The sequence below is a fragment of the Maniola jurtina genome, chromosome 4 (assembly GCF_905333055.1).
Source record: "Maniola jurtina chromosome 4, ilManJurt1.1, whole genome shotgun sequence".
Classification (NCBI taxonomy): domain Eukaryota; kingdom Metazoa; phylum Arthropoda; class Insecta; order Lepidoptera; family Nymphalidae; genus Maniola; species Maniola jurtina.
The window spans coordinates 11,343,166-11,365,666 of record NC_060032.1 but is presented as its reverse complement, the minus strand read 5'-3'; the positions used below and the strand labels follow the sequence as shown (position 1 = coordinate 11,365,666).

Here is a 22,501-nt window from a genome sequence, read left to right as displayed (position 1 = left end):
TCCTTACCTACATTTTTACTTTTAGTAGGTAGGTACCTACTCATATTTTTTCTTACCATATTATTCATTTTAATTACCTTGTAACCGTAACATTTTACCACCGAACCGTAAGACGTCGGTTGAGTTCCCATCCTTATTTCGTTAACATTCCATCAACACGCACGAAATGTTTTGCGTCATCATTCCTCATACGCATGGCTAAGGTTCGAAATACTCTTCTGTGATCTTTGTTTCCTACCAATTACAATTCCAGGTATCTTAAAAAAAATAGGCACCTTCTAGGTAACCGCGTTCCATCTTAGATCACATCATCACTGTCCATCAGGTGTGATTGTGGTCAAGCGCTTGCCTATAATGAATGAATAAAAAAATCGATGGTGATGGTATGTTAGAACAAAAATACAAATTTTTAGAGCGCGAATATTCGTATAGAATATGTAACGATATCTTTTTGTGAAAAAAATTGTTTGTCTGTAAAGTCGGTTTACTGACGATAGTTGAACGTGACAACAAAGGCCGATTGTGCTTCTTTGTCGCTCGTTCCGCGCTCTCGCTTGCAGTTCAAACCTTACATGGAACGCCTCAGAGCGAGGTAACGCCGCATGAGTCATGTTTTTTCGTGCGTGCAGCCGGCTCTATCGAATTATAAGACGTTGTCACGTCAAAATTTAATATCCATATCAATATATTTAAATATCGATATCTATATATATCGATATTTTTTGGCATTTCCGACATCCCTATTCGATTTTTAGAACACTAGAGCAGAAACACAGACTAATAATAGCAGAACCAAGCGAACCATGGAATAGGGTGGAAGGGTGGAACCAAAATACCATCAAAATCTATGATCAAAATCATTTGATCATTTCAAAATACTAAAACCAAAGGAGCGGAAAATAGACGAGCATGATACATTTTTCTAGCTTGTAATTATTATTATACAACACCATGACAGACCGAACAGCACGACCCCGTGTCTCTTTACTTCAGCCCTCTATGCACAGATCACTATATACCAGTCTGAAGACCTCTAGATGCTTCAGCGGTCAGCCCTGACTTCAATGTCATGTACTTACTGTCAAGTGTCAACGTGTCAACTTATGTCTTGTCAAACTTCAAACTCAAATGCTTCAATCATATCATTCATAGGCTTCAATCAATTTGCAATCAATTTCCAGAATCCGGTGTTTCTCTTGGTGTTTCCAAACTACATTTTTAAATAGAAAAGTTTCAAGTTTGTTCCGAAATCACCACTACCACTAGTTCCTCATAATCACTTCAGATAATATATTATTCTGTTCGATCAAAGCTCTCAAAACTTTTTACAAAGTGTTAAACAAGTTTGTGCAATGAATTCCTTATTCTTAAGCCCGGAACATGTCTTACAAGGAGGCTACTTCAATTCCACCCTAAGGAAGCTCCAAGAACCCAATACAAGTATCGAGCCCCACAATATTATGTATCCAGTTTTCTTGCTGTAAGTTATAAGTATCAGTATTTATATTCAATTTCATAAGTTTTGAATTAAACTTAAAGGTATAAATTATGTTAAAAATGAAACTAGTTATCAAAAAAGGTGAACAAGGTTATAAAAACAAAATGAATCTGGCATTTGTAATTAAATTTGTTGTTAGGCATGTACAATATTGGTATTGTTATTAAGTACCAAGTGTATCTGACTGATATTTCCATGAAGTCCATTTTTTATCTTAATTACATATTTAGAAATCCATGTAATAATTATACAAATAATAAATATACTGTTCACACTGGGCCATATGGGTCTAAGCTCTTCTTATTAGCATCCATTTTATATATTTTATGCAGAGAAAATGAAGATGCCATGCAAACAGTGTCGAGCATGCCTAATGTGTTCAGATATGGAATCAACAAATTAATACCAGCTCTCACCGAACTGGTGGAAAAAGGACTTAAATCCATACTCATTTTTGGAATAGTTGAGACCTTGCCTAAGGTAATTTCCCAATCATCTTTTCAGTTATTCTTAGAACAAGTACTGTTGATTGGAATGTACATAAAAATTAAAAATATATGTACATAAATTTTATAATTTTTATATGGGTTAAAAGTATGAAAAACTGAATACTTACTGTATCCTAGAACTACATTCAAATCTTGAGAATTTTATGTAGGTTCCCTTTGAAACACAGAAAGATTAACATGTAAGTATAAACTATGAGTTTATACAGGTTTTTTAAAAACCCTCAATCCTTGCAGAATAAGTCACAAAAAAGTTAGTAAAAAAATAATATATGTTAAACATAAGAAATTTGAATTTCGTTATTATTTTATGTGTATTCTATCTAGTGAGTGTATGACACTTATATCATAAGATTTACTAGGATGCCTCAGGTTCAAGTGCTGACTCTCCCAACAACCCAGTAGTCAAAGCCCTGCCTACACTAAAAGCCTTGTTTCCTGAGCTGACGATAGCTTGTGACGTGTGCTTATGTCCATACACCTCGCACGGCCACTGTGGCGTGTTGGGTGACACAGGTTCTATCGACCATGCTCCATCCGTGAAGAGAATTGCTGAAGTGGCATTGGCTTATGCTAAAGCAGGTATGTTGAAAGTTATGTTTCCCGAGCGTAATTGATTATTATGATAATTACATCAATAATTATGTCTTAATTCAAATTCAAAAATTGATTATAAAAGAGTGTACAATGGTACAGTCATTCTGTGGTACTGGTACAGTCTTGGTTGTTCTATTTCACAAAAACCTTAGTCAAAAAAAAAATCACCATTTTGCGTGTACACATACTTGTATTATTATAATGCAAACGAACTTATCACTGCAGAGCAGTTTGTTGGCGAGTTAGCGCTCATAAAAAATTACTCAGGATTAGCACTCAGGTTGAAATCTATAGAGCGCACTTTGACTTTGCTTAGACTTAAATTTCAGTTAAAACTCTGATTCATGCCAGCGGTATAATGTTGTCTCGTTTTAACAGTGTCTTAAGTCAAAGTGCGCTCTAAGGATCTCAGCCCAGTCTTGACTGTGAAGTGGTTTAATTTACGCACACCAATGCGTTAACGCACATCAGTACACTCAATTCTACAACCATGGCTTGAGCGGTCTTCGTGAAATACAACAACTATACCTATTTTGAATTTGTCTTTGACTTTGAAGAGCTTTGTTTGGTTGTACATATAGGTTTAGTGTTTTTGATTGTTTACAGGCGCAGATATAGTGGCTCCTTCGGACATGATGGATAACAGAATAAAGGCCATCAAAAACGCCCTAGTGGAAAATAAACTTCAAAATCGGGTAAATATCTTATCAGGTCAATATAGTATTGGTATGGTGTCTTTCTTTAACAACTCCAAAATATACGAAACCACAATCCTTCTAAGATCCTTTTAAGATCGTTTCCATTTGGTTTTTGAATGTTAGCTAAACAAAGTTAGGAATACCAAAACGATTTGTTCGTAATTTCTCAAGACTGGCCGTCCCACTATTAATGCTACACCATATTATCCGTTATACTAATATTATAAATGTTAAGTATATTTGTCTATCTGTTAGCTTTCCACTGCCCATCCGGTAATCCAATTTTGACGACATTCGATTCAGACGTAGCTTATACCCTTAGGGACGAACGTCCCAGAAAATCATAAAAATTTCCACAGGATATTGAAAACCTAAATCCATGTAGACGAACGAAGGTGCAGCCATCATCAATTTGTTATAGGGATATCTTGCATCCCAAACACAGGGCATAGGCTATTTTATATCACGAAAAATCAAAGGGTTCCCGGGGGATTTTTAAAATGGGATGAAGTTGCAAGCATCATCTAGTTGTTTATATATTTGCAGGTTTCAGTGCTATCGTATTCATGCAAGTTTGCATCATCCATGTACGGGCCATTCCGAGACACGATGAAGAGTTCTCCGATGGCTGGCGACAGGAAATGTTACCAACTGCCACCGGGCAGCGCTGGATTAGCCGCTAGGGCTGCGGTAACTACAATAACAGTAGATTGTACAAGGGCATAAAATGGGGTTTATGACTGAGTTATACACTCTGCTTTTCTATGAGAAAATGAAACAGATACCAACCACGAACTCGCAGACTTCATCTCTTCTGGTCATTGCATATGCTCTCGCCGTACACCGATAAATCACCCACTGCGCAGGCAAAAGGTCACAGGTCTTTTGACGAAACGCTAAATAAGTCACTCACGGCGCGAGTTCCAGGTCAGAGGCCTTTTGACGTAACGCCAATTGCAGCTTACATGGATAAAGTACCACAGGACACAGTTGGTTTACTGCTCAGGCGCTACAGAAATTTTCAGACAACACTTTTCTTTTTATTAATTATTTATTTTGCTGTCGCTAATTGTGCTTAATTTTAAAATATACATTCCAGGCACGGGACGTAGCGGAAGGCGCAGATTTTCTGATGGTGAAGCCGGGCTTGCCTTATCTAGACATCGTGAGGCAGACCAAGGATTGCTATCCTAACCATCCGCTATTTATTTATCAAGTAAGTCAAGCAATGTCTGTCGCAGAACCAAAGGCCGAAGCGGCGGCAAATTCGCGGGCATAAGAAAGTGATGGATAAAGTGAAAATATTAATTCAATTCCAGGTATCTGGCGAGTACGCGATGATTTCCCGGTCTGGAGACGCGAGCGAAGTTCAAACAATTCTTATGGAGACACTCACTTGTATGCGGAGAGCTGGTAAGATCATTTTTAGGGTTACCGTACCTCAAAAAGAAAAACGGAACCCTTATATGATCACTTTGTTGTCTGTCTGTCTGTCAAGAAAACCAATAGAATACATCCCGTTGACCTAGAATCATGAAATTTGGCAGGTAGGTAGGTCTTGTAGCACAATTAAAGGAATAAATCCGAAAACCGTGAATTTGTGGTTACATCACAGGAAAAAAAATGTGTTTCAAGTTTCAAAATAAGATAACTATACCAACTGGCATATCATGTGTGTGTGCTTTTCCTGTTTATTCTAAAACAAATTTTTATTTATTTTTATTATGCATAATAGTTTTTGATTTATCATGCAAAATGTTGGAAAAAATACCCGAGTATGGAACCCTCAGTGCACGAGTCTGACTCACACTTGGCCGGTTTTTCTTATTATAATAGTACTTTTTAGTAGTCTTATAAAAGGGAACCAGTTAAGGTGCCTGATGTAGTTTATTCTGTTGTACAGAATCTAAATTGACACTGTCTAAATCTATTGCTATCCTTTTCTGCAAGGAAAATTAAGATAAAGATAAAATTTGGCTCAACAATGAGTATAACATACATGACATAAGCAAAACCTATTGACATAAAATTAGTGAAAGTAACAAAACGTTACTGTGCACCTGTTTACCGAACTAGTAAAAACTGTCTCGGAAAACAGGGCTTCCAGCTCACTGAATACAAAACAAGCTAAAGAAATTTTGTGTGTTTAAGTTTATGTTATGTGTGTGTGTCTTATCAAATATGCCTTAAAATGAAAGGGATAGCAATATTAAGACCTGTCGTTTTAGTTTAGATACTGTGTAACAGAATTAGCCTTGTGAATACCCAGAGTTACGCTGGTGTACGACACCTATTGGTGTACACATCATTCGGTGAAACGACACCTACGAGCGTGCTACAAAAGTCCATAATATGGCGGTTCGTTACCAGCAGTGTCTAGAAGTCATTGCTCATCAGTATTCACAAGGTGAAATGATAGTCAAGCGACTGTTATTATCTAATAAATTATTATTATTCATTTAGTCCCAATGAAGTTCAGTTTAAAAAAGAAAATATTAAAACTCATCAAATACTGTGTCTGACCTGCATAATATGTTCAATGACCTAAAATCCAATGTACCTATAATCTGAATTTTGTTTTTTCAGGTGCTGATTGCATCATCACGTACTTTGCGCCACTTATTTTAAGCTTAATAGCCAATAAGCAATAAAAAATAATAAATTAGTTAATTAGATGTATGGTAATCTATATTACATATAATGAAATTGTAGAAAAGTGGTGTCTGTACAATGCAAATATATAAAAAAAAAGTAGCAGGGGTTGTTATTATATCGATGCTGAACCCTAAATTGTAATTATTATTTTTTTGTCTGTTTGTCTGTGTGTTTGTGCACGCTAATATCAGAAACGGCTTATTCGATTTAGATACGGTTTTCACTAATATATTGTAGTAAGGTTCACTTAACATTTAGTGTTTATTTCATGTCAATCGGTTCATAAATAAAAAAGTTATGTCAATTTAAAGAATCACGGCGATTATTTTTAACGTACAGAGTATATGCTGCCCGAAGTAAGTCACTATTCCACGCGAACGAAGTCGCGGGCACAGCTAGTTAGAGAATATTATTATATTAGTAAAAATTATCTAGAAAATTTTTGTAAGTATGTTAATTGGGTGACTGAATTTAGGTAATATGTAATTTTATAAAACATGTGATGGGTGTCAATAAGTACAGATGATCCTGTTGTATTGTTTAAATGTTGATTTTCAATAAAGTTATTATTATTTACTTTGTGTTTCTTATTTCATTTACTACTAATAATGTGGCTAATTCTGTTGAACACAATCTCTAGACGAAAATCAAATATGACAGATCTAAATTTATTGCTTGCTATCGATGTTATAATGCTTCCTGCGTAAATTCATGTATTTGGTCATTTTAGTTAAAAGATGGTGTACAATAGAATAAAATCTCAGTCATGTATATCTATACAGATAATATATTTTTTATTATATTTCTTGGCTATCTGCAATCAGTCATTTATGTGGACTATGACTATAATCAGATTAAATGATTGCGTTAAGGGTTGGGACTGGAGAAGGTCACTCCATCAAGAAACTCTTCTCCCTGCCTGGCTTTATTGTCCATATTATAATAAAGAGGAAGGATTTATTTGTTTGTAGGTAAATAGGTAATCGATAAACTCTGAAACTAATGAACTGATTTCAATCATCCTTTCACCATTAGAAAGCTACTTTAGGTAAAGATTTTGATCAAAGATAAAGAAATCTGTGTGTGAAGAAAAAAATTTAATATTTCTTAACTGTTCCTACAGCGTCCTTGTGAGTTATGACTGCATCTGAAGTCTAACTTTTTTTCTCCTATTAAGTAGGTACAATATTATACTGGTTTTGAGTCTAGTTATATACAAAACTTAATGTTCAAAAGGCTTTATGGTGTCTAGAAAAAATCTTTTAAGATTAGTAAATATTCAGATAACCATGGGAATCGAATCTTGATTGATTAAATTCGATAAAAATCGGGTTTAAACTTATTGTTTTTAATCAGTCTATCTAGGGGATCTCATGGCATGATTTTCCCAAAAAAATCTTCTATTTTGACTAATCTAAGGAGTCAAGACCCTCAGCAATGATAGAACTATTATTTAAATTGAAGTAGGTATTTTAATAATTTTTCATAGTAAAGTTTTCGAAATATGTAGCGATGAATCATTAAAAACGAAACATCGAGAAAAGTTGCGTTTGATTACTTTCGAAATTTTGAAATTTACGCCAAAAATTTTGTTGACCAATCAGGTGCTTTACATGTCATCTCAAAAGGAATAACTCTACCAGTTATAAACGTGGGCCAATGAGGTACAAACAAATCGGTAAACTTGGCCCAATCATCTAGAGAGTCGGAATACGTCATCAAACTCTCAGCCAATCACATCAGCACACGATCGACACAAGCGCTAAATAACTGTGATGGCGGCGTGGCTAGATTCAGTTTTTGTCCAACTACTGAAAGTGTTAGAGCATTGCGCACAGTGAATTTTCCAAGTGATCTGTGTAAATTGACGTGTCAGTGAATTTTCATTCATAAAGAAGCAAGATTATTAATTTATTTGGTAAGTTTTATTTAACTGAATTGTTTTAATTGTTTAATTAATCCTAAATAATGATCACGAAATATTTTTATAACCTCTATTAATCAATCTGATTTTGACGTTTTAATTTCACTGAAACTTGATCTTTTTCCAATTTTCTATGAATTTTTAAAACTTTTAGTTAAAAGAACATGTTATAATTTATCTTTTTGATTCAAAATAGTATATTTCACGACGTGAAAGATGAATAAGGAATATTCTCGAAAGACATTTTAGTGGGCCGGCGCGGTGGCCCATTTTGTACCGTTATGATAACCCGTTACACTTTTAGCTATAGAAATCTACTGCCCAGTGCCCTAATTTCAGAATTCCAATTTTCTGCAACTTTCACCGGTAAATACCGTAATTCTAGAGATATGACGTGTCCTTATGAAGTACCAAACTATGCCCTTGAGAGATTATTGAACTTTGCCATTCCATAACTCAACCTTTTCCCGACTATACGCGAATTTCTAGGAAAAGTAATGTTTAAAATATAGTTTTTATGTATTTTTGTTACAGTTCTATAAGTAAAAGAATTGCATGGTGAAAATGCGGTGGTATTTGCTAGCTCTAGCGTGTGTGCTGGCGGTCTGCGCCGAGGAGAAGAAGGAGAAGGATAAGGACATTGGCACAGTGATTGGTATCGACTTGGGTACCACATACTCATGGTAAGTTGAAATAAACCATGTTTAAATCATAAATAGGTCATTAAGTCGAATGTTTTGGGCCAACGAACACAAAATATTTCAATGTTTATTGTTGCTAAGTAAATAGTAAATCTATTGGTTTAGAACAGAAACAAGGATATTTACATATTTTCTTAATTTATACTTACAATAAATAAAATATAAAATATTTATTATATTCACTGCAAGTTTACAGTTGAAAGAGATTTCTAAATAAATCTCACCTAAAACTGCTTTTCGATCTTGTAGATATCTAAATAGATAAAATGTAAATTGTATTCCAAATTTTTAACCATTATGATATAGGTACTTACTACAATATTCTTTGTTTGTATATGGCCTACATCATTGTCCATGTGAAATTCTAGTTATACTTTTTGTTCTATTCAACTAATCTTGATACCTTTATAATTACATAGATTAGATGCAATAAATGAGCCAAAACCATGAAATTAACAATGTGTCTTTGTCCACAGCGTGGGTGTGTACAAGAATGGCCGGGTGGAAATCATTGCCAACGACCAGGGTAACCGTATCACACCATCTTACGTAGCCTTCACAGCTGACGGTGAGCGTCTTATTGGTGATGCAGCCAAGAACCAGCTCACAACCAACCCTGAAAACACTGTGTTTGATGCCAAGCGTCTCATTGGTCGTGAGTGGACCGACTCTACTGTCCAACATGACGTAAAATTCTTTCCCTTCAAGGTTGTAGAAAAAAACAGCAAACCTCATGTTGCCGTCAAAACAGCACAAGGTGAGAAGGTCTTTGCCCCTGAAGAAATTTCTGCCATGGTTTTAACCAAAATGAAGGAAACTGCTGAAGCTTACCTTGGTAAAAAAGTCACCCATGCTGTTGTCACCGTCCCAGCCTACTTCAATGATGCTCAACGTCAAGCTACCAAAGATGCTGGTGTAATTGCTGGTTTGAACGTCATGAGAATCATCAATGAGCCTACCGCTGCCGCTATTGCCTACGGTCTTGACAAGAAGGAAGGGGAAAAGAACGTTCTAGTATTTGACTTGGGTGGTGGTACTTTTGACGTGTCTCTCTTAACAATCGATAACGGAGTATTTGAAGTAGTTGCAACTAACGGTGACACACATTTGGGAGGTGAGGACTTCGACCAGAGGGTAATGGAACACTTCATTAAGTTATACAAGAAGAAGAAGGGCAAAGACATCAGAAAAGACAATCGTGCTGTCCAGAAATTGCGACGTGAAGTCGAAAAGGCAAAGAGAGCATTATCTTCCAGCCACCAGGTCAAGATTGAAATCGAATCGTTCTTTGAAGGTGAAGATTTCTCGGAAACTCTTACCAGGGCTAAGTTTGAGGAATTGAACATGGACTTATTCAGATCTACTCTTAAACCTGTCCAGAAAGTATTGGAGGATGCTGACATGAACAAGAAAGATGTTGATGAAATTGTGCTGGTTGGTGGTTCCACTCGTATTCCCAAAGTGCAGCAGTTGGTCAAGGAATTCTTCAATGGTAAGGAGCCATCCCGAGGTATTAACCCTGACGAGGCTGTCGCATATGGTGCTGCCGTACAAGCTGGTGTTCTAAGTGGTGAACAAGATACTGACGCAATCGTACTTCTCGATGTTAACCCTCTGACTATGGGCATCGAAACTGTTGGAGGTGTGATGACCAAGCTTATCCCACGTAACACAGTCATCCCAACAAAGAAATCCCAGATCTTCTCAACAGCAAGTGACAACCAACACACTGTAACCATCCAAGTTTATGAGGGAGAACGTCCAATGACCAAAGACAACCATTTACTTGGAAAATTCGATTTGACGGGCATCCCACCTGCACCTAGAGGAATCCCACAGATTGAAGTCACATTTGAAATCGATGCCAACGGTATCCTCCAAGTATCGGCAGAAGATAAGGGTACAGGAAACAGGGAAAAGATTGTTATCACCAATGACCAGAACAGGTTGACACCTGAGGATATCGAGAGGATGATCAAGGATGCAGAGAAGTTCGCAGATGATGACAAGAAGTTGAAGGAGCGTGTCGAGTCAAGGAATGAACTGGAGAGCTACGCATACTCGATCAAGAACCAACTCCAGGATAAGGAGAAACTTGGTGCTAAGGTTGGTATCACATAATTTATGTTTTTATAATGAAAATTTTTGGATTCATTTCTTTTAATTTTCTTACTTTCTTACTTCTTTCTGTCTTTTCTTTACTTTTTACTGTGCCACACAATCTTCTAAATTAATCATTATATGTTAGATTTCTTTTGAGTTGCATTGTTCACATACTAGGCAGTATTACATTTTTATATCAAACAAATATTTCAAATATCAATCCAACACATCTATTTGGAAACCTCTATCATTCTTAGTAATTTTTTTTTAGTTGTTCAAAAAATAAGAAACAACTCTTTAACATATTTTTCTTATTGTTACAGCTCTCAGATGATGAAAAGACGAAAATGGAGGAAGCCATTGACGTTGCAATCAAATGGCTAGAAGACAACCAAGACGCTGACTCAGAAGAATACAAGAAGCAGAAGAAATCATTAGAAGATGTTGTTCAGCCAATCATTGCCAAGCTGTACCAAGGCCAAGGTGGAGTCCCACCCCAAGGCACTCCTGGAGATGATGACGAATTTAAAGATGAGTTGTAACCAAAAGGATTGTTAGAAAAGTTGAAAGCGATTATAGCCAAAAGTGATCTCTAATAGGTCGCTGCAGATTACGTATATTGTACAACTAGTATCAAATTTGTGATTGCATTGTGGATACCCACAATTGTTATTGGCTGGATTTGTTTTATTAAAACTTGTTTATATTTTAGAGTGGAAAATTTCAGCCAATCGTTGATTGGGTTTATCGTACCTACTATATTTGTCAAGTTTGTTACTTAGGAATGCTGATTTATGATTGCATTGAGTATAACTTTAGATCTTTATTAATTTTAACACATTTTAATATTAAATTAAAAATGATAGGCTTAACTTTTAATGCTATTCAAATGCCTCTTTCTAAGTCTAACTTTGCTCAAAAGTTGGTTATTTTAACCACATTATAATATTTATTATACTTAAATTAACAATGATATCATAAAATACCTTGAATATAATATTCAAGGCAAGAGAGACATCTTCTAGGCAAGTACACTCGAATCAACCTCATCATTTTATTGAGCATGATTGTCATCATGCACAAGCTTATCTTGCGATTAAAAAAAGGAAATTGTGAGTGAAGTCACTTCGAGGTGTCGAGTCATGCCTTTTAGCCTTTGAACAGAATTAAAACAGGTCCACATTTATTAATATTAGGGTAATATAACCTTTCAGTATATCCTTTGCAATTGTAAATCAGTTGGTTATGTGCAGTGTATATAAGCTGTGTAATACATAACGTAGTATATGAAGTGTTTTAAGATCGTGTTGTGTATTTATTGGTGTGTATGTATGGATGAAATGTATGAAAGATGAATGGAATGTAGTGGTTTGGCAAGTCTGAGTCAAACCTTGTCGAAGCTCTTGTCTCTAAGCATTTACAGATATGCCAACTTCCAACTCTAATTTAAGTTGGTCAATCTACTCCCAACTTACTGATGCATCTTGGCACATCTGTGAATGCTTTAAGTTAACCGCTGCGCGTGTATGACTATAATATGAATGTCTATTGTATAAATTGATGCATTTTTTATTTGTATTGAAATCAAATTGTGTATAAAATGTCTGATTTGTATATTAGTCTCATGTCACTCGGAGACTACCTCAATATAATATGTATGTTCATTCCCGAATGGAATGCTAGGGTTACATATACATGCTAAAGATCATTCCCTTTATCCACCCTAAAACTGCCACCTTAGGGCGTATAGTTGGATATCCATCTATCCACCCTGGGCTTAAATGATATACAAATTCGCTGTCCGGGGTAGATAAATTGATACGTCCCCAAGTATACTCCCTGAAGTAGTTATTCTAGGGTAGATGAACAGAATAAACCAATGTTCATAAAACTCAAGCAAATGAAGCTTGTTTGTCAAGCATGTATGTACATGTACATCTAGCTTAATAATTGTTTTTTGAGACTGCTGAATAGTTAGTTCTTTCTTAATTAGCAGAATAATTAATTATTTGCACAAATTAAAGGAAAAAGATTGATGTATGAAAGGTTTCATTTTTTTTATTGAATCTGTGACCTGATTACTCTTTTTCCTTTTGTATGTGTTCTATAGAACCTAGTTAATAATTTTTTGGATAAAATTAAGTACATAAATAAAAAAGTTTTCTAGAAATATGTTTTGTTTTATTAAACAAATTAAGTAGAAATGGTATCTATTACTTTCTCTGCTTCTGTTGCCAATTCAGTACTTTTCTTCTTATTTTATTTATTTAATCTTTTACTTGTGCCACACCAGCACAATTCAGTATTTTTATCAAACTTCACCCAAATGCCACTTCCTTGGGTCTCGTGTAAGTGGGATTTGGGTGGAGTTTGTCAAATTTGTTTAATTATTTATTATTGGCAGGAAAGAAGTTGTATCAAACCATCGAAAAATCGTAAATCTATGTATCAAAGTACATCTAAATTGGAAAGTGCCAGTTTCGTCAATTTTGAGTAACTCGCTCATAAAAAATTGGTCATGGGCGAGTTGGACTCTCATAGGAAGGGTTCCGTACAAGAAATTTTTATTTTCCATGGCGAAGGCGGCTATTGAAATTTTCATTATTTGTTATAGCGACAATAGACTCATGTCTACGTATTATGGTTCACGAGATAGCCCGCTGACAGACAGATGGACGGACATCAGAGGCTTAGTAATAATAACCAGAAGAATGCCAACGGGACCCTCGTTGGCATTCTTCTGGTATGAAACCCTAGAAAACTAAAGAAGCTAATATTTCTAGCATCCATCTAGGAACGTAAATTAAACTATGGCGCTTCGCCCAGACTACTTCAGACGTCAGACTTTTCGTAGAATAATCGGGCCGCCGACTTATTGTTGGATGTTTCATTGACGTACTATAAATCTATGATCGAAGGGATGTTTGCGTTGTTGCCATTGCAATCCGGTTGTCGGACGTGGGCGGAGCGCCTAAGGGTCAGCGCAAACAGGCGGTATCTTTTTTCTAAAAACTCCACTCTGCCGTGTGCGTTGCGTATAACACGCACTGCTGTTTCAATACAAATCCTCGCGTCGATACCTTCCACCGACCAGAAACAAATTCACAGTTCTATTCTAAAAAGAGTCGAATGAAGGATTATTTGAAATCAACATGAGCTCGTCTGCGCGACCTTCACACCCGTCGCCCGTCTCTGTCTCAGCCGTCTCTGTTTGCGGCTTCAACCATGGGTAGTTACCACGTATTTTATGTGATTTTATTAACCGACTTCCAAAAAAGGAGGAGGTTCTCAACTCGTCGGAATCTTTTTAAACGTAACGAGTAGGTACTACAGTTTTTTTACCGTTTCCCACAGACCAAACAACTAAGGAAATGTATGTACTACTCTCCATAGTGAATATTTTGTTCACAAACCCCTTTCTAATACTTTATAAATGAAGTAAATAGAATTAGGTATAAAAGTTTCTACCTGTATTATAATAATATATTATATTTAATAAAACTAGGTTTTTTGTAAAAATTACGAATAACGATTGAAATAAAGATCCCCTGCGTATTCTGAGACTTAAAAGTTTGAACAGCTGATTGTCATAACAAACTTGTTTTTTTTTTAGGTTATGCGACAATCGTTAACAGCGTAAAGGTTATGTTTGATTTCTTGTAATCCAAGCAGTGTTTTCCAGTTGAATTTGGTTCACGATGCTATAACTGCGGGTCAGGTGTCAAGTGATTATCGGAAACCGTTTAAATCAAACTTGGTCTTATGATATTTATCACAAAAGTCATCAATGTGTAGTGCGGTATTTCTCAAACTTGTGCGGCGTAGATCAAGGTCACTTTTTGCTACAATTGCGAAGTAATTGCGCCTGATCAAAGTAGCTACAGTTCATTAACGCTCGTTCGTATTATTTGTAGTGTGCCCATGCCCAGCATCGGCATTTGTCGTGTTTTCTTAGTGAATAGGCTGGCTTCCAGAATGTTTTCTTCAAAGCCCACTTACGAGGTACTTGTGCAAATTATGTTTAGTTTTTAAACTTAATTGGAAGACTGGTTGCAGTGTTCCTTTCTTTAAAAAGAGGAGGTACTCAAAAAAACCTAAATCGCCACAAAGAAGTCTAGAGATTCGAGAGATACTCAATATTTACATCAAATCTGAATCAGTTTTAATTGAAAGTGTGTAGATATTGTTACTTTTTAATTGATAAAACTTGTAAAATGGGTTTTCTATTGCATTACAAGTTAGCCCTTGACTGCAATCTCATCTGGTGGTAAGTACTGATGCAGTCTAAGTTGAAAAGCTAGGTACATGTACGTTGATTTGTCTTTCAATCATGGAGCAATGGATTAACCTGACTTTTTGCATGTATAAAGTTAAAGACCTGGAGAGTGACATTGGTGGGCATACGCACCAGCAGTCTCACATACGATGGATGGCTACATTTACAACATAGATTATATTAATCCTGGAAAATTGAATTTCCATGTGATTTCAACATAATTTTGAATTTACATGGACAAAATCATAGGCATTATTTTTTTAGTTTTTTATATTTCAGGATGCTGTACACAAGTTAAACTTGCTGCAATCAAATAAATCTACTATTGAGCAGATACGCAAAGATATCAGGATTGGCCAAGTAAGCAAGAACAATGTTTCTCTGTGTACTGAATTTGCTACATATACTTGTTTTAAACGAATATGAAACTACCTTCAAATCAAGCCATAGAAAAAGGATGAATTTGTATGTTATTTTAATATTTAATTGTAATGCATTTTTCAAATTAGGTTTTTGTTTTTTATAAATTTTTAATTGAGTAATTTAAGAAAAAGCAGCTTTTCTTATTCTATTTAGGTATGTACTAAAAAAAGCGGCCAAGCGTGAGTCAGACTGGCGCACGGGGGGGTTCCATACTGGGTTTTTTCCGACATTTTGCACGATTTTACATTTATTTAATTAAATTGATAATACTAATTATATGTTCATTTTAGTTTTTTTTGTGTGTAACTACAAATTCAATTTTCGGATTTTTTCCTTTACTTGTGCTCTAAGAGCTACCTACCGGCCAAACATGATTCTAGGTCAACGGGAAGTACCTACCCTATAAGTTTTCTTGACAGACACGACAGACAGACAGACTGACAAAAAAGTGATCCTATAAGGGTTCTGTTTTTCCTTTTGACGTACGGAGCCCTAAAAATTTAACGGGATATGACTGCAAGCACTTAATTCAATATGGCTTATTAACCAAAAAGTCCTAACCTTTCTATCCTCCAGAAATGCACAAACCTAGAGGACATGAAGAACTACCTGCAGAGGACTGGCGTCACATTGCCAATGTTGGATCAACTGTCTGTGATACACGTAGCTGGCACCAAAGGCAAAGTAAATATTTGAGGTAACATGAGAAAGGCGGAGGACTGTGGCTGGCAGTGGCACATCCTCAGGAGAGTCTATGTTCAGCACTGGATGCAAATAGGTTAATGATGATAGTGATTTAAGGGGTTATGAAACTGATTTTTAGCAAAATTGAAGGATAGATTTATTCACTGTAGTGTAGTACTGCGAAAGAGCAAAGTGATAAAGCAAATTGCGCTACAGGAGCAAGGAATCAAATTATTTCATTTTAAAAATAAACTGCAAAAGTCAATTTCATGACTTTTGCAAATTGTAATTAATTATTATAAAAAAATATTTATAGAAAAATTATCTACCATTTTCGACTAGGTACAATTTTTTAATTTTTAAGTTTTCTTAATTTTGCTATCCAAAAAATTATATCCCATAAATCATGTTTCATTTTCATGAAAATATAAGGTGTTAAAAGATTATACTGTCTCACATTGCAGGGATCCACAAGCGCCATGTGTGAATCGATCCTCCGCACACATGGTTTCCGCACGGGCTTCTACTCGTCACCGCACTTGGTGGAAGTGCGGGAACGGATACGTCTCGATGGTATCACGCTAACAAGGAGCCAGTTTGCGGAACATTTCTGTCAAGTTTACAATGCGTTATATAATACACAAGTAAGTGTAAAACCTCCTTTTTTTAAATTGTACCATGCCAATTTCACTTTAAGCAAATCTATATCGAATAAAGAAAGTCTGTTTCCGCAAATGCTAAAATAATCAAAAAATAATTGAGCTCACTTCGCTCGCGTGTGTGTCGTTCTTCATGTTTGTATATATATTTCGATGTCATCGTCTATGTCGTCACTCGTCAACTGATAGACTATTTTATTGGACACAGACTGTGACATAGGTCCCTTGTAGGGACTACCATTCTACGCTTGTTCTTTGTTGTCTGTCCACAATCCACCTAAATTCAATCAGGAGATATTATTACCACTCAACTTTGTGATGCTATTTTTTTTTCAGTCTTTCGAAGGTGACATGCCGAAGTACTTCGCGTTTCTCACGGTGCTTGCGTTCAACGTGTTCCTTAAGGAAAAGGTGGATGTTGCTATAGTCGAAGTCGGTATCGGTGGTATTGTGGATTATACTAATATTTTAAGGTATATTTTATTATCACCTACTATTACTATTACCTATTTCGCTATGCTCTTTTTACTTCTAGTACAATTTATCAAGAAATATGATTTTCCTTATTGAAAGTTTCTATATTTGGAGTGATCAATACCTAGTCAGCTACGTACCAAAGAGTGTCATTAGGCTCTATTACTAAGGCTCCGCTGTCCGTCTTCCGCCCGTCTGTCTGTCAGCGGGCTGTATTTTGTAAACAGTAATTAGTAAAGAGTTGAAATTTTCACAGAATGTGTTGGCACTATAACAGCAAATAATAAAAATTTCATAATGGCCGAAATGAAAATTAAAAAATGTTATTTCTCGTACGATTGTACGGAACCGTTCGTGTGCGAGTCCGACTCGCACTTGGCTGATTTTGTTATTATTTTTCTAGAAAGGTACCAGTGGTTGGTATAACAGCCCTTGGGCTGGATCACACATCAATATTGGGTCACACGCTACCTGAAATAGCAGCCGCGAAGGCAGGGATAATGAAGCGCGGCTGCGAAGCGTACACTGTGACGCAGCCGACCGAAGCAATGGACGTGCTTCGAACTGTTGCGTCTAATACTGAGGTAATAATTCTTACAGTGTTATCCGCCGTCAACAGATAGCTTACAGTGTTATCTGCCGTCAACAGATAGCGTTCAGGTATAATGCTATGTAGAAAAGAAACCAATAAGGAGTATGGGTTTACTAAAACTGCCATACCTCTGTAAAGTCAGCCCGCTTCCATCTTGGACTTCATTATCACTTACCACCAGCGAGATCGCAATCAAGGGTTAGCTTGTTATAGAACAAAAAATACTTATAATATGGTTTGAAGCCTGCAATATGTGCAGGTATCTTCCTTTCACTTCATAGGTCAAACTTATTTTTAATCTAGTATTTGTTTTCAGTGCTCTCTTAACGTGGTACCCGATTTCGATACATACAAATTCCAAAATGGATGCAAGTTATCTATCCCTTTACAAGCATACCAAATGAATGCCTCTCTAGCTATCCAACTATCACACGCATGGATGCGCATAGCTAAACAAAATACTAGTTACATCATACAAAAACAAGTTAATGGCAATTGTATGACAAAATACATCGAATCAAATGTAATAGAAAATGGTGAACCAGTATTGGTCAATACTCTGACTAAAGAAACGGTACTTGGTTTAAAGGAATGCAAGTGGCCTGGAAGGTACCACATTATCAAGTCAGATTATGCACAGTTTTACTTAGATGGAGCTCACACTAAAGAGTCTATGGAAATATGTGCGCAATGGTTCATAGAAAATAACAGGTAATAATTTTGAAATCAAAGGAAATTCAAAAAAAGTACAATATCACTCCCTGTATATTATTATAAATGTGAAAGAGTGTTTCTTTATTGATTCGTCCTTTAAACACGTCGCAACGGATCACCGTGATTTTTTGCAGGGATATAGTTAAAGACCTGGAGAGTGACAAAACTACTTTTTATCCCGGAAAATCAAAGAGTTTCCATGGGATTTTTGAACATCTAAATCCACATGGAGGAAGTCGCAGACATCAGCTAGTAATAAATATTTACTACTACATAACTATAATTCTTGGCATAAATAAATAAAATTGGTAAATGTGATGCCCTTATTACACACATTAATTATATTATCACACAAAAAATTAGTGAACTTTTTCATTTCAATTCTCAACCCATCACTGGTCCACTATAACTGAGAAGTCTTTGCTCAGAATGAGAAGGAAGGGTTTAGTCCTTCTTGCTGGCCAAGCTGGTATTAAGTATCTATGTGGCCAAGTATGGATGGGCAGCTTCACACATCTTTGAGAATATTATGGAGCACACTTAACTATGCAGGTTCCTTGACGGCGCGACATCTTCCTTCGTCATTAAACTGATATTAAATTGCTTAAAAAATGAATGTAGCTTCGAAAAGTTTGTGTGCAACTTGTTTCAATTAAAATAAGAGAAATTTATTCTTGTTTTACATGATATTTATTCCAATAAGATTATTTGCCTTCTTACATTTTGATCAGGAAATGAGAATATTAAACCTGCCATAACCTACCACATTTCTAAATCATTGCCCGCATTCATCATCTAATGATAACCTTGTGCATCATAAAATAAATTACATAACATGATAACACAAATATTATGTTGCAATCTCAATAGTTAATTGTGTATCATTAACATCCAGTAACCTGTCAATATCGGTAAGCCATGATATTAACCTATCCAAATACCCTCCATCTTGCTTATAACTTAATAGCAATAATTGCATATGTTGGTATGCCATAGGCTGGTCCAACAAAAACTCTAACCTACCATCTCTTAGAGAAAGTAGTTTAATAAATACTATAGCTATCAGGGTCCACTGTATTGGCTTAAACATTATATTATTAGCTTTTAACTTAAATGTGTTAACTAGTAATCGTATGTCAGTACTAATTGTTAATGTTAGTAGTCCTAAAGATTTGAGTAAGTCAGGCAAAACTGTGTTCAAATGTTTGCAAACAATTCTTCTTCTTAGTGCATTTTGGGCATTTTTATCTATAAGTGGTAACTGAGTTTTATTAAAATTGTATTCTTCATCATTTGTTTTGTCAGGTTCAACTTCTGCATTTTCGTTTTGAATAGGAATCTCAGTTTCTCCAGAGAAGAATGCTTTAACTTTCAATTGCAACTTCTTACTTTCCTCTTTAAGTAGATTATAATCTGGCAAAGGTTTGGTCTCCCTGGCCAACGTTTGTGAATCAAATCTTCTATCTTCCAACTCTAACATATTTAATTTCCGACACAAAGCTTGGTACTGATCGTAGGTATTGGAACTGTATGCTATATGTTTGGAATAGTTGTTCAAATACTCTTGTATGCAATCTCCTTTGTCTGCAACCATTTCTTTTACTTTTTCTTCACCAAATAAAAAGAGTAATGTGTCTATGGTAAACCATTCAGCTAAGCATTTTTCTACCTCAATTGTTATAGCTGTGATCGATGGTTGTTTTTTCTGTAGGCCTCTTTTATTGTTTGTAGCATTTTTAACTTGCATTGCAGAGTTAGGATTGTTTACTAGTATAGGATCTATTTGTTTCCCGGGCTTCTCAATCACATCCCCAATTATGTTTAATGGATTATTCAAAGTTTTCTTCTGAGATACTGATTCTTCTTTAACTGTTGTAATATCTTTGGGAATTTGAATTATTGTAGATTCACCAGCTAGATCTAATAGATTATTTGAAGTATTCTTCACATCTTTTTTAACTGTAGTATTTTCTGTAGTTGTGATATTAGTAGATTGATTATTTCTGTTAGTTCCTTCAGTTTGAAGGTGAGAATTTGTTTCTTTAGAAACACCAATTATATTATCTGTTTTGGAATACAGGTTATTGGTTTCACTATTTCCATTGTTGCCAGTTTTATTTTGATGCTTATCCATCTCATTAAGTGTGGCATTTGTGAAATCATTTATTGATGTAAATGTCTGACCTTCAGCTTTCAAAACAATTCTTTCAGTCAAACTCAAGTCAACCTCCTGGCCCATACTCCCCACTGAGTCTAATGGTAATAGACTGAATTGCGGTATCTTTTCATACTCTCTGAACCATAGAGGGCTTGTTAACATTTGTTTTTTTACATGCACTGCAGATTTGTAACAAATGTTACTGCAGAAACTCTTCCTTGCCGTGATGTCGTAAACTTTATTCGTCTTCATAGATATTCTATACTTTTGTTTAGGAATATCTTTTTGACACAGGGTCTTTTGGCATATGGGATAGCCGCATAAATGTAAAATAGATCTCTCTTCTATCACATCCTCAAAGTGACTTTGGTTAATATCACACAAGCATTTAAGAAAATAATCTTCCTGTATGTTTTTTTCAAGCAGACTCTCGACTATATGTTGAGCTTTCGCATTGCATTCCTGTTTTTTTACGATCGCTTGCCTGATTTGTTCTTTCGTCATTTCTTCAATTTTCGTAGGTCTTTTGATTGGTCGTTTTGCTTGGGCTTCCATTTTAACTTCAAAATGTAGTTTTTCCACTAAAAATCTGTATTTTTATTTGAAATTTTTTTAAATTAGATTATAATCTGACGTGACATTTAACTTTAATGACATTGACATGTATTGACGAGTCAAATGCAAACGAATGACGGATAAATACAGACAATCAATTCTGCCTTGTGTGCGCATTTAGAAAGACTGCTATTTTTTTTTATTGCAGGCGCCAAGCAAAAGTTTTGATATTCAGCGCAACTGGTGACCGAGATGCCGAAGTACTTTTAAAACCACTGAAAGACATAGATTTTGAAACAGTGTTTATTGTTATTCCGACAGCATACAAAGAAGTAACTAAAAGTAGCGATAACTATTCTTCAATGGAACACAGAGAGTTACTATCGCGGTGTAAAAATCATGCTATAACATGGAAAAATATAAATAAGAAATCAAATATTGTTGTGTTGCAATGTGTATCTGATGCTTTATTGAACGTTAAAAATAACAGTCCTAACAAATCTGTTTTAATAACTGGATCTTTACATTTAGTCGGAGCAGCCTTGTCAATAATAGATCCTAATCTAAGTAAAGGTTAGCAAGAATAAAACAAAATTGTGTAACTCATATTATGATACAAGCCTGTGATTAAAATTGAGCTTTTTAGTTGTTGATAAGTTAGTGAATAAGCAACATATAAATAAAAAAGAAGCTATAATAAAAATGTATTCTAATGTTATAGTATTTTTTTTTTTTTTTTGTAAAGGGGATAGAAGGTTCGATCCGGACACGCACCTCTAATTTTTCGGAGTTGTATGTTTGAAATTAAATAAGTGAACGAAAACATCGTGCCTACATGCATGCCCGAGTATTCTAAAAGGTGTGTGTGTGTGTGTGTATGTGTGTCTGTCAATGGTCTGCCAATCCTACAGAAATGAAAACTTCAAAGCACACTGCCTTGGGAGTTTTATTTTCAAATTACGTGAGCATGACCAACTGAGTTCGGTCTGGTTTTAAATCTAGGCACAGGCAGGTACCTGATAAAAAATAGAATTTTATCAATCTTTTCATCGCTCATATTATTACTCTCTACTAGTTAGCATCCATGCGCTACTACTGCTTAAATAATAGCTGCGACATAAATGCTTGGTGTCTAATAAACGATTGTTGGTGTTGGCTGGCGGGCGTGCTCTGCCTTTTTGGAGTGTTTTTTTTTTGTTAAAACTGACTGGAAAGCGCTCTAAGGGGGTGCCGTGCGTGTGTCGGCGAGCGCCGGCACAGACGGGGTCCATACTTGTATTGTTA

General features: G+C 35.6%; 4 protein-coding genes across 7 annotated transcripts; 3 read left to right on the top strand and 1 right to left on the bottom strand.

The window, feature by feature from the left end:
* The first annotated feature begins 1,130 nt into the window (after positions 1–1,130).
* LOC123864953 (delta-aminolevulinic acid dehydratase) lies at positions 1,131–6,533 on the top strand. Its single transcript, XM_045905761.1, has 9 exons — positions 1,131–1,480; positions 1,831–1,978; positions 2,367–2,586; positions 3,208–3,296; positions 3,846–3,989; positions 4,399–4,515; positions 4,619–4,712; positions 5,886–5,980; positions 6,350–6,533. Exons 1-8 carry the CDS (start codon positions 1,353–1,355, stop codon positions 5,948–5,950), a joined length of 1,005 nt encoding a protein of 334 aa, XP_045761717.1. The 5' UTR covers positions 1,131–1,352; the 3' UTR covers positions 5,951–5,980; positions 6,350–6,533.
* A 1,201-nt stretch (positions 6,534–7,734) lies between these two features.
* Positions 7,735–12,852, top strand: LOC123864930 (endoplasmic reticulum chaperone BiP). The gene is made up of 4 exons (XM_045905701.1): positions 7,735–7,872; positions 8,413–8,561; positions 9,056–10,685; positions 11,006–12,852. The coding sequence occupies exons 2-4, from the start codon at positions 8,434–8,436 to the stop codon at positions 11,222–11,224; spliced, it is 1,977 nt and encodes a 658-aa protein (XP_045761657.1). The 5' UTR covers positions 7,735–7,872; positions 8,413–8,433; the 3' UTR covers positions 11,225–12,852.
* A 1,388-nt stretch (positions 12,853–14,240) lies between these two features.
* LOC123864939 (folylpolyglutamate synthase, mitochondrial) lies at positions 14,241–21,935 on the top strand. 4 transcript variants are annotated; one of them, XM_045905719.1, is made up of 8 exons: positions 14,241–14,324; positions 15,238–15,318; positions 15,958–16,065; positions 16,530–16,709; positions 17,061–17,197; positions 17,602–17,782; positions 18,107–18,501; positions 21,426–21,935. In XM_045905719.1, the coding sequence occupies exons 3-8, from the start codon at positions 15,979–15,981 to the stop codon at positions 21,793–21,795; spliced, it is 1,350 nt and encodes a 449-aa protein (XP_045761675.1). In that variant the 5' UTR covers positions 14,241–14,324; positions 15,238–15,318; positions 15,958–15,978; the 3' UTR covers positions 21,796–21,935. The 4 variants fall into 4 exon arrangements, with proteins under 4 accessions (XP_045761675.1, XP_045761673.1, XP_045761674.1 ...); XM_045905717.1 differs by having other exon boundaries at positions 14,270–14,684; XM_045905718.1 differs by having other exon boundaries at positions 14,270–14,684; positions 18,107–18,504; positions 21,429–21,935.
* LOC123864931 (putative RNA polymerase II subunit B1 CTD phosphatase RPAP2) lies at positions 19,176–21,319 on the bottom strand. The gene has a single exon (XM_045905703.1). It carries the CDS (start codon positions 21,215–21,217, stop codon positions 19,355–19,357), a length of 1,863 nt encoding a protein of 620 aa, XP_045761659.1. The 5' UTR covers positions 21,218–21,319; the 3' UTR covers positions 19,176–19,354.
* Positions 21,936–22,501: the final 566 nt, after the last annotated feature.